Here is a 12,628-nt window from a genome sequence, read left to right as displayed (position 1 = left end):
GTGCTGTAAGCAGCAATGAGGTCTGATCAGTTGTGTAGGGAATCTTCTCTTATGAGAAAAATGCAGATTGAATGTTTATTTGTCTAAGCAAATGTTTAAATAGTGATTATATTTTTTGTTAATGTTAATCAAAAAGATCAGCTGTACCCTGATGTGAAAGAACATTTTGCATTTACTGTAGTATGCTAATACATTGTTTACTTCTAGTATATCATTAATGAAATAAAGTGGCCAGTTTCTCAGCAGTGCCCGCATATAAGATTTTGGCTGGATGCAGATGGTTCCCTGCTTCTACGGTCTACCGTGCTGACAGGAAGTTTCTCTACTTTTCCTCTAGACTTTGCAGAACCCTTAGCAGTGCCTTCCATTGCCGAGACCAGCCCTTCAAGTCCCAGCCAAGCCCCCTCCCTGGACAACCAGCCCCCCGAGGAGAGTGTGGCCATCCTCACATCAATGGGGTTCCCTCGACACCAGAGCATCCAAGCCCTCAAAGCCACAGTGAGTATCTGAATCCCCGTTGCTACTGATTCGTCAGTCAACTTTTAATGGAAATATCTGGTCAAAAATCTAAAGTTTAGGCACTCCTGAGTGGCTTAATTGGAAAAAAATGCTTGCTGTCACATGTACAAGGTTGCACACTATGGCCCAGGTTTGAACCCAGCCATGTCATCAGCTGATGATAACCAGGACCCCAGAGCAATGGAACAAATTACCTTCGTAAGGGGGAAAAAGCATGCAATGTTCAAATAAAAAATAATCTAAAATTGATTTGTTTGTGATGCTTCAAACCATCAGTAAGGCTAGAGCCATCTTCCTCCAGTTGATGGTACCAACTGGTCTTACTAGCAGCTAGTGCTTTTCATTCTAGTAAGTAAATAAACACACAAAAGCCCATAGAATAAGCTGTTTTGTTGGCATCAGCAGGCGGAAGAGTGGGGGTGTAGTTGTAGGTTTACAAGACAGAGTTCAGCATCGTGTGTAAGTAACTGATACATATCAGATCGAATATCAAATTTCCCCTGTAGTAATGCCAGAGTTTTGAAAGCCTTGAAGCTGTAAGGGCATTTCCCATTACTTGACTCCAAGAAACTATTTCCTTAGTATTTTGTTTTCAAAAAAGCGTTTTTATGTTTTAAAATGCCTATCAATCCTCTCTATTCACCTTTTCAGTTAACACAACGATGAAGTAAAATTATGCTTAAATTTTGAAAATGAAACTAACTTACAAGCCATCTGATTTCTACACTAAGTGTATTAATTTAATAATAATGACTGGTAACTGCTAAGAATTGGCTAGAAGTAGAATGCCAACTTGAATTCTGAGTGCAATTTACCAGCAAAGTCTAAAATCCAGATTAATATCAAGGACTTAATTTCTCACATGTAGTTCTAGGGACACATCACAAAGACTGGAATAAATGTGAGGATCTACAGGAGCTTCTAAAATTTGGATCAAAAGTTGGATTGCTGTCTGTAGTGCTTGAGAGCTTGGTATTCATTCCATCTTAAGTTATAATTAACTTGGCAGATCTACTTCTTGGATTGACTTATTTGATTTTAGTAGCTCTTCCATGTCTTTAGTATTTAGAGGTTTGTCCTACATGCTATTTACAAATTGATTCTGTTGTTGCATCTGATTCACAGTCTTTGCAAGATATTAGTTCTTCTATACTGTTAGACAATTACTGCAATGCATTACAGTGGTGAAGTTACAGTATAGTGCTTAGAGTTATTGTTAGTATTTGAGCGTAATTTAGTATGACGCAGCACTTATAGTGCAATAAATACAATGTTTCATGTAGCTAGAATAATCTGAGTGTGTGCTTTGTGCTGTCAACATAGGCCTATAGGCCATAACAAGGGTTTCTGCCTTTGCTGTTCAAAACCTGCTTCATATTAAAGGAAGCCATTCACTCAGAAACAACAGCATACTGAGTAGTTATTAACACTTGCTAATATACCTGAAATTATTATTATTGCCTTATTTTTTCTGTGTAGATGTGAAGCTAATGGTATCTTTCCTCTTAATCCCTTTCAGGTATGAACAAACTGTTTTTCAAAAAAATGGAATTATTCATATGGTAGTTTACCTATCTGATTTTGCCACTTCCAGCAGTCTCTTGTTCTCAATGACTCAAAACAGGAGCAACGACACTCTGTTTATCGATGGAACTTCAAATGTGCTACATAGTTACACACAATAGAGATACAGTTGTGTGCACATTGGATTGGCTAGCAGCCAATGGTCAACATCCATTAAAATCCTAGCAAGGCTGGTAATATACAAGCCAGGTGGCAACCCTAGATACAGCATAGACATCTGATTATTGAGTCTGTTGTTTTTACCTCAGCAATTATTTAAGTATAATTGCTTGTAACTGCCATGTGATAAAACCAAGGATGGCTTGAAAACATTTTGAAATAAAATATTTTCTCATCAGTGATAAATATGCTCACTCTATAGACACCTTCACACATTATTGAAATGTTGTGATTATTCTAGACTTTTTTTTCATTCTTTGCCTGTTGCTTTGAAAAGTATAAATGTGATCATGGAATATCTTGTTACCCAATCCACTGAAGAACAAATCTGTGCCCAGTGTGCATTTAAAAAGTGCTGGGTGTGTGTGAACAAGGAGATGTGATGCAGAGGGAGTCTGGCGGGCATTCCAATAATAGCCTAGTGGCAGGGAGGGAGTGTTCACCTCCGTGGCCTGCAGTACTCCAAAAAAAGAAAACGACATCAGTCTGCTGTCGCTCTTAGTGCTGTGGTGAATCAGAGTTCTAATTCAGTTCAGATTTGATCTTAGGCCAAATCAAGATTTTGACCACACAAGGATGGCTGTAATCCCAGCATACTTTGTAAGGTTCTGAGACTGTTATAATTTTACTACCATTACTACTGTTCATTCCATTCAGGGAAATCATACCCACTGCAAGACTGATGTAATATAAAGTTCCAGACCTTAGATTAGATAAGCGTTAAACATTTGTTTTTGTCTATTCATGAACACAAGTGCTTCAACAATGAATGTGTCTCAGGGGATTGCTACCAGGTATCTGTTATACCTGCCATTTCACAGTCTGCTTGCTGAAGCCATATTAGACTGTAGTTTTCACTTGCCTGATAGCTAAATGGGGCTAGGCTACATTACTGTTTTTTATGAAGATCTCCTGAGAGAATCACGTTGTTAGTATAGGTGGTGTTGGTGGGCCAATGGGGGATAGTACCTCTCTTTATCAAGGACATATGCTCCAGTACAGTGATGGGGACACTGCTTTAAGAGACAGCATCATTCAAAGGAGATGCTTAACTGAAGTCTTGACTCGTTGCAGTCATTAAAGTTCACATGGTACTTATCTTAAAGAGTATGGCGTTTGCTTGTATGCTGTATATATTTCCATTTTTTGTATTTTTGTGTTTTCAGTTTGGTTATTTTGGTCTAGTCATCAAGCCATCCCCCACTTTAATTGGTTTAATCAGTCCATCCCCCTCTACCTCAGCTATTGTGTAGTGAAATCAGTGAAAACAGCAGTGAAATCCATGAACGGCAATCAATGTTAATAATTATCATGATTCAAATGTATTGATATCACATGCATACCAGCGGATGCATTTTGTCCTGAGGACCAAGCTGTTTGGAGAACCTGTGTTTGTGTGTGTTTCAGAACAATAATCTGGAGCGGGCCCTGGACTGGATCTTCACCCACCCTGACAGTGAGGAGGGGAGCGAAGCTGCCTCTGATATGGCTGACACAGAGCCAAATGACAATGCCTTCTCTAGTGCCAACGCCCACAGTGACTCCACGCTGTCCCCAGACCAGGATCCCGTGGGACCTAGGATCAAAGATGGACCCGGACGTAAGTGCCCTGAGTTTTGCTGGTACTGGGGCTGCACACATTGAGTCCTGAGCTGTTTGGGCAAAGAGGCTGCAAGGATTAGGTCCTGAGGTGTGCTGGTACTAGGCATGCAGACAAATGCAGAAAATGACTAACTTCATTATTTTCACTGCCCAGCTCCACTGCACACCACAGCTTTTATGTTATCACAAGTGTCAAACCAATAACCAATAAGGGGCGGCAGTGTCGCTTAGTGGTTAAGGAGCAGGACTCGTAACCGAAAGGTTGCAGGTTCGATCCCCGCTGGGACACTGCTGCTCTACCCTTGGGGAAGGTACTTAACCCACAATTGCCTCAGTAAATATCCAGCTGTATAAATGGATAACATTGTAAAGAACTGTAACCTATGTAAGTCGCTTTGGATAAAAGCGTCTGCTAAATGAATAAATGTAAATGTAAATAACCGTTTAGAGACTCCTACTTGCAGTCCACAGTGAAGAGCTAGTCATTTGATAGTCATCTCATATTGGGATTCCATCAATATTATATAAACTGCTCATGCATTATTTTGTGGAATCATCCAAGCTTTTGTAAGACCCTCCCTGTAAAACTGTATCATTCCTTCTCTGTATCTGCACAGGGTACGAGCTCTTTGCCTTCATCAGCCACATGGGAACATCAACTATGTCTGGGCATTATGTATGTCACATTAAAAAAGAAGGAAGGTAAGGCAGCCATTCCAAAGTCCATTTTGTTTGTTACAGACATAGCGCTAAAAACAAAACTGCTTCCAGGGCACCTTGGGCAATTTCAAGATAATTGTGTGCTTGATACATCCAGCAAAACACCTTCTCATGGGGGCATTTTTCCAGTGGTTATCAATTAAGTGGCCTTTAATTAAAGCCTGCATTTAGGATTGAGCTGCACACTTATGTAGTATGAAAAGAAACTGTGCTGGGCCTCATGCGTGTTTTGACTGGCCGCTTCAGTCTCACGCTTGACTGTACCCTGTAAGCTATGGGCCATTGTAATGATCAACATTTCCCTGATCAAGTGCAGCATTCACCTGCCCCTTGTGTTGTGGTTGTTTATTTTGGTACCTACACTAATAGGAATGCAGCTATTTAAGGAGTCCTGTGCATTCTCATGTTGTTGGTAAAATATCATGTGTCATATTATGAATGGGATGAAAAAAAATGGCAATTTGTGAGTACCTTATTCAGACCTCTCCCCCATTTGAATCATAGTAAAGGAATAAAGCTGAAGTAGAATCTTTCTTTGCAACGATTTATGAAAAATGTTCTTATTAGGAATTATTAGTGATATGTGGTAATTTATTTTTTTCCGCAGATGGGTGATCTACAATGACCATAAAGTCTGTCTATCGGAAAGACCTCCAAAAGACTTGGGCTACATCTACTTTTACCATCGACTATCGAGCAGCTAGGCCTGAGTGCCGCGCACCAACCATCAAAAAAAAAAATAAACCGCAGTCTTCTAACAGAGGAAGAAACAATGAAAACATCAACACCAGACCAGCAAAGGGGAAAAAAAACTTGTGGTCCCAGCAAGTCACTCACAGCAGCAGCAGAAAGGCATGAATGTGAGACTGATCAAAGAGGGAAAAAAGTGGTTTTGTTTTTTTTTTTTTTTTTTTTTACTGAAATGTTATTTGTCAAAGGTAGAGGTAAAGAGGAGATGTGTGCAATTTTAGTTGCTGAAATCAGGAGCATAATATAAATAATAATACATGTCAGATTTTAACATTTTATGTTCTATGCCTTCAGCTCTCGTTTCAGTGTTAAATACTAGAGCCTTAATTTTATCCCTTATGGGATATGCTGAGGAGAGTGCATACCATGGCCAGCTGCATAATGCTCTGAACTGGAGCAAATCATATGTACCACCTAGTCACTGGGAACATGTTGCCAGATCCAAAGAGTCTATGCGAAGCCTATTGCCACGGTAATGCTTTGACTAAGAGATAGTGCTGAGGGACAATAATGCATTTGAATGCCCTGCATTGGGCAATGTGTGTGGATGAACACTGTTCATCTGTAGGGAACGCTGGACACTTGGGTCAATAAGCACCTCGGCATTGCTTTGACTGGTATATGTGAAATGAGGCATATAGCTTTAGGCAGGGCGTAGACTGAAATGGGCTGTGTGCTCATGAGGGTGTCTGACATCCTTAGTCAAGGATGCAGTCCTCGCAGCCAAATGGGAAAGATGGATGAGGAAATGAGATGGCTGAGTGAACAGATTCCTTTTGGCCAGTGTGGCCACTTGGATTAGCTGATGGCTGTCCAGCTTGGAAGGCCAGTTTAAATAAGGAAAGAAGAGATGCTCTGCTCCAGTCTTAGGATGGATACCCCATAGCAATTGTTTTGCTGGCATTACATTATTACATTTTACAAAGCACTTTTATTTCAACAGAAGTGTATTCTTTTGTTTGATCTCTAAATCGGGATTGCACACATTACCTTGACCCTTGTCCCTGTTTATGTTTCAAATGAATGTTTCTTGTTTCTTTTGAATGTGGCAAAAGCCTGTGAAAGAATGTAGTGTTGTAAACCAAATGGTGTTTACTTGCATTTTCAAATATCATTCAGATTTTTTCAAAAAGTTTGAAGAATAGCCTGTTTCATAACAAAAATGTATGATATGCACAGTATGCACAAACATATGGCCTACAAATAACACAAGTTTATTTAATTGTTGTGGTATTACATTTATGTTTGAAACTCTTCTCAAATGAGGAGGCACCTAGAAGCGCACTGTACCTTCTGGGAATATAGCTAATAATGCTAAATTAGCATAAAACGTGTTCATAGTACACGTTCATAACACATCAATACTGTGAGAACAAATTTTGTCAGCCTTTCATGCTAGATTCAGTAATTTTATTTAAAAATTACACCCAATATATCCAAAGAACACGAAAAGTACAGCCTTGTCCTCAGACAAAGAATAAATTCACTAAAGCCTGGTATTTACAAGTGGACATTGTGCTAATGTGGTGGAACAGGCTTGAAACCAGAGGGCTTCTCTGTAAATAAGGCAGTCCGAGTGGTGACAAACAATTACCCCACCATCTTTTTCAGTCTCTAAGACTTGTCTTAACAGCATCTATTTTACATGGTGACAGTGTCCCCTTACAAGCCCCTGAAACCGAATGTATTTGCCATACAATTAAGAACTTGATATATTGCTTTTGTTGTTAAATATTATAGCAATATGCCATGAAGACTGGATGAGATTTTGTCCTCTTAAAAAATATGCAGTTCATTTTTTAAACTGGTTTTATTTACAGTTCAGAATGAATCTGTGAGATAAATGGAATGTATGCTTAAAAGTGCTCATTGTTACCAAACACTCTACAGATACCACTCTCGGATTTACCATACCATGATCCATACTATGCTCAAGAACAAACTTTGTGGCCTCACAAACACATTTCACGTGTTTCTTAAAAGAAGGCAGAATATCATTATTATTCTCTGTCTTATTCTCAGTTAAAATGTAGCTGCTGTGTCTATGATATCATGCATTTTTAAATCCACAGGTGCAGTATGAAGTGTTGATGTAATGTGGACTGCAGAGTCTACAGTGTAAATGAATGGGGTTCTGAGCTCTGTTGTGTTGACTAGTGTAAGAATGTTTTGATATTGAAAACTTGAATCTTCCCTGCTTGTTCAAACCATTTTGGAACATCCATATGGTACTATAGTGTAATTCACATCTCTCTCCTGATGTGTTGAACGAAGCACACTCCCTTTATTTTCCTTCAAACCAAATCAGTGTTGGTCACATTTCTTGGTGACTACTTGCTCTGTATGCTGTCTATGCATTTCAATGATGATTACTGTGGTTTCTATGCAACTCGTCTTCTGCTCTCTGTACCTGGACTGAAATGACTCATCTTTCTTTAGTCTTCTCTTGTCTTCTTTCTTGCTGTTCTCACTGTCTGGGTTTCATCTTGCATTTTTGCTTTGTTAGTAGCAGCACTGATTGATCTGGGGGGTGTTGTATGCCATGCCTTTTGTCAGCTTGATCTCCCACTCTTTCTTTCCCACCATCTATATTCTATATCTTCAGTACCTTTGTGTTACTTTGCATCTTCCTTTGTGCATCCGCATGTACACTAAAAGTTGACATTTGGTCCTTAAATTTGTACAATGGAACTTTTATTTTTTCCAACGAACTGAGAAAAATGGTACTTCACCTGTTTGTATTTTATTTAGTCTTTTGCAAACAATATTGTGCCAATCTTGTAGTTTGTCCTTACGTACAGTTTCCCTAGAGCAGCTATTTATAGCCAGTTTTTTTACCAACTTCATGCTGCCTCTGCAAAACTCAAATGTATGTAAAGTATCTTTCTGTCCCAGTGTTGCTCTGAACTGTATACTGTTATCAGTGGCAATGCTCGCACTATTTTCTTGGTAAGGTTATTCTTTCGGTAAGGGGGTGTATGTGGAAACCTCCATAGTACAAATAAATCCACTGGTGCTGCTTACTTGTAACCTTAGGGTGGTTCAATAAACTACACACTTACTGATGTTTTTATCATTCATATTCATTGGGTGTCATTTTCCTGCTGTTTCATTTGGGAACCGCAAAGGACCATCACTGTAGAAGTTCTTCAAGTAGCAGAGCAGGTTTGTTGTCCTGTTTGAATCAGGTAGGTTCTGACACTATCTTGACCTTAGTATACCAAGCCACACTCTTAATTATGTCTTGCATGAATCTGTGGGTCCCACACGTTGGTATTGAGCTCCATACTATCATGTTGTTCAGGTCCTGGCATAAAGAAATCCATGTTAAATTAAACTGCAAACAGACACAAAAGATGGAGGCAGTCTGAATGTATTACAAGGGTTTATTTGAAAAGATATCTTTAATATAATATGCCTGAAAACTGTCTTGTATTTAATTAAGTATATCGAGAGAGTAGACAGTATGCATTTTAAGTACACTATAAAGTATTCTATATCTAGGCCATTCTGTGCATCAAAACATTATTTAATGTATACATTGTGTATATTTTAACATATATAAAGATCAAAAGTGCATTGCAATGAGAAATATTTAACTTTGCTTTATATATCATGTATATAAATACGGAAAAAGAGACAAATATTATGAAGACCATGCATAAAAATAAAGTCAACTAGCATTCAAAAATAAATATATATCCAGCATGCGATTTTAATGAATGATCATTTTTGGAGCATGCTTTCAACTAAGTCATCACACCTGAGATGGTAGATAGTTCTAAAAAAGATTTTTCATTTGACATCCTAGATCAACACATCACTCTAGAATCTACTGTATTCAGTATATAATAGGGTAGGTAAGCAATTAATTCAAAATATTTAAAAAAATAATTTTGCTCTTAATTACCATATTGTCATTTTTGTTAAAATGCAAAAAGTAGCACAGGCCCACCCCTTTAGAAAGCTATGATATGGAGGTGATGCAAGTTTCAGATTAATGTAAAACATCTGTATTCAATAAATATAAGTAGTTTGACAAAAACAAGGTTTGACCAGTAACAACAGGTGTGTGGAAGGTTGTCACATATCCTTGATAAAAAATATAGTAAATAAATTGTGAAAATAATCCTCATTATCATGATGTACCCAACTGACCTATTTCCATCCTGCAGAGTGCATGACACCAATGACTGCATTTGTGGCCTGTGTGTATATTATGTGATATGGTGTGCCTAGTATGTAATGGGTGTGTACTGCGTTGTGTCTTTGGATGGATATTATCTGGGTCAGCAAGCAAGCGAGTTTCAAACCAAGGTTCATGCTGCTCAGATAAACCCTTACCACCAGCATCGTTACCAGTTGAGCTAAAGGCAATTTGCCCCTAATTCCATCGGAAACAATGCTACCTAATCATGTCTCGGGGAGTGACATAACCATTGAAACCGCTCGGCTACCTGCTACCTGATGGGCTTAAAACAGGCCTAACACAAGCTACTCATTTCAGCTCTTCTACAAGTACATGAGTAGAGCTTGGGTCAGTGCTTTAGCTTTGTGATGCTTGAGATATTATAGTGTCGGTGGTTTATTATGACAGGGGTTGTGAGACTTTTAATCACATATGTGAGTCACATATGATAGTTACTTTTGCCCCTTGCCTAGTAGAATCTCGTTCTATGTGATTTGTGATGGGCTGCTTAAACCAACTCAGTGTTTGGAAAACCATGTCCATTTACATACAAATGGGACATCTTTGTACTGATTACATTGTTTCACTTGAAGTTAGTATGTGTTAACATGTGAATCTTGAATCTTGACACATTTATATATTCCATTTGTGAATCCAGTGGGCAATTTCAAGTGTTCATTCTTTGTGTGTACGGAAATCAACCGTTACAACTCACAAATGCATGAACAGTGAACATAAATTCAAAAATAATTTTGCTGCAGAGACTGGTACAGTAGGAGCTGACACTCTGAACATCCAAGTAATGCACATGGTCTGGTGTACAGAATGATACTAAAAGAGTCTGACCCCTCAGCCATAAAGTTACAAAAGATAAAGGCTGTGTTGAAATCAGTGACAATTTGGAATTTGCCACCCCCCCCCCCCCCCCCCCCCCCCCCAACCCCACAGACATTTTATTGTATTCCATTGACTGTGTCCCTATGAAAGGTCTCGTTTTAGTTTTGCTGACTGGTCAAACCTTCACCTCACATACCACAAACTGAGGACAAAGGTTCTCACAGTTGGAAAAGCAATTGTTGCCAAACTTTGCTTTAGTCTCAACTGCAGATCCATTTCTTTCAGTACAGTCATCATGAACACACCATGACATCAAAGCCGTACAGTTCTGAAGATTAATTACCATGGTGATGGCTCTGCTGCTATACCCTGATATCAAATGTTTAAACAGAGAGACAGAATTTCTTTTTGGTCCATCGAGTCAGATGGGGGGAATGGGGGGTGATGGTGGTGGTGATGGGGGGAATGGGGGGTGGTGGTGGTGGTGGTGGGGGGGGGGGCGGGTTGGGGTGAAAGATAACACAAAACTAAACAAAAATCTGCACAGCAGCATAGCACACAACCTTTTGCATAGGATCCTTAAATCAAACATATTGCCTTTTCAATTCATACACACACCTGAACTCAAGAGTGTGGCACTGTTGTGCAATTGGACACTTTACCTGTAGTGGCTGTGGGATTTAGAAGCATTTCCTGAAGTATTTTTCAAACCGACACCTGTGAGACTGCTTGGCCACTGAGACACTTCTGTGGTGGTGAGAGGGAGCTGTTTTTGGGAGTAAATGGAATTTGTGCTCTAATCCCCCCTTCCTGTCAACTGGGCCACCCACTTACATTAGGGCAGTTCAGAAGAGATGACACATTTTATTCACTCTTCAGGTTACACCTCATCTGTTTGCCATCTCGAAACCATAGTCTCAGGTCGCCACTGAAGTCTTTTTGAAGTGTTTGTACTGGGTATGTATGTTTTCAGTGGGTACACATTGAAAGGAGTTTGCTCATTCCATGTCTGAACAGGGCATGTCAGAAAAAGCTTCGTATAATTTACAGCACATTGTAGTCTTTGAATATCTTTGGCTCAGGTGCCGTGTTTGAAAGACACTCTGGAAAACAAAAAGCTGAGTGTTACACACACACTGTCCAGATGAGGTTAAGCGAAGACGCTTTGTCAAACTCTTTTTTAGCTGACAGATGGTGAAATAAACACAGTTTTCTGGAGTAACCGGCTGACTAAGATTTTCAGGAGAAGTACGGGTCACAGTTCCGGTGCAGTCCCGTCCAGTTCTATACACGTCTGATGCCTGTCACAGAGAAGGGTTTGTGAGCAGAATGAAAGGGAAGGCTTTAGACACCACAGGACGCTGAGCATGTGGTCCATCAGACTGAATTCCTGCAGGGGGATTAAGCGCACAGGCAGCTGGGACTCCAGAGGGCGCAAACATACACGAAGAGTCAGAGCAAGTCCGTGATTACAGAAACGCCATTATAAAAAGGATGGCAAAATGAATTGTATGTCCACATGCATTTCCAGTAAGGCTTTATACACTGGCTTGCAGATCCCAGTAAGTCAGACAAAATTAGTAAATGCTATAAAATGGAAAGAGTTCCTTTTGTTCCTGGGTGGGTTTTTCTTTAGTGCAGAAATCAGAAGAGTAACACTGTAAAGGTTTGCCATCCCCAGACAGCTGAAGTCACCAAGTTTCATAATAGGAAAATGCCTTTCATGCAATTCGTGTAATCTGAAAGAAGGTAAAATAAAATATCGGAACATTCAACGTCAGGAATACTCCAAATTGAATGCTCTGAAATGCACTCTGAGAAAGTCTGAATTGTGAAGGATTCTGTACTAAATGATCGATTGATATGAACTCTCCCAGGTCTGTCTGGGAAAAAAAGTTAATGATCCTTATAGTCAGAAATCCAAACAGGTAGTCTCTATTTATTTGAACACATAAACTAATCTTTGCTTCTGATCACTCTCAAGACCCACATGCATTGGAAGTTATCAGATTGCTAATCTCAGGGAACGTAACCCTGGTTTGCTTCAGCGGCAGTGACTGACGCATTCTACGTCCTACTGCAGTTCCAGTTCTACTGGATGAGTTCATTTTAATTGAAGTATTCTCTAAGGCATACTTGTACAATCTCCGCCCGTCCTTGTGCTCTTAAGGGAAATCACGCCTTGCAGTGCAAATCCATCGCAACAGTCTCTCTTCAAGTACATACCCGATGCTGCAAAAGTGCTCGCCAGAATGTCTGATTCCACTT

The 12,628-nt window shown here is 39.5% G+C and overlaps 1 protein-coding gene across 5 annotated transcripts in view; it reads left to right on the top strand.

Moving 5' to 3' along the window:
- usp13 (ubiquitin specific peptidase 13) overlaps positions 1–8,348 on the top strand; it is a 30,846-nt gene extending 22,498 nt beyond the window's left edge. For all 5 annotated transcript variants that reach the window (XM_036521426.1, XM_036521425.1, XM_036521424.1 and 2 more), the window contains exons 18-21: positions 338–498; positions 3,670–3,862; positions 4,482–4,566; positions 5,192–8,348. In XM_036521426.1, coding sequence (XP_036377319.1) covers positions 338–498; positions 3,670–3,862; positions 4,482–4,566; positions 5,192–5,288 — 536 coding nt within the window. In that variant the 3' untranslated portion in view covers positions 5,289–8,348. The remainder of the gene's footprint in view (positions 1–337; positions 499–3,669; positions 3,863–4,481; positions 4,567–5,191) is intronic.
- Positions 8,349–12,628: the final 4,280 nt, after the last annotated feature.

Source organism: Megalops cyprinoides, chromosome 2 (genome assembly GCF_013368585.1).
Source record: "Megalops cyprinoides isolate fMegCyp1 chromosome 2, fMegCyp1.pri, whole genome shotgun sequence".
Lineage (NCBI taxonomy): Eukaryota > Metazoa > Chordata > Actinopteri > Elopiformes > Megalopidae > Megalops > Megalops cyprinoides.
This window is presented reverse-complemented; position numbering and strand designations above follow the sequence as displayed.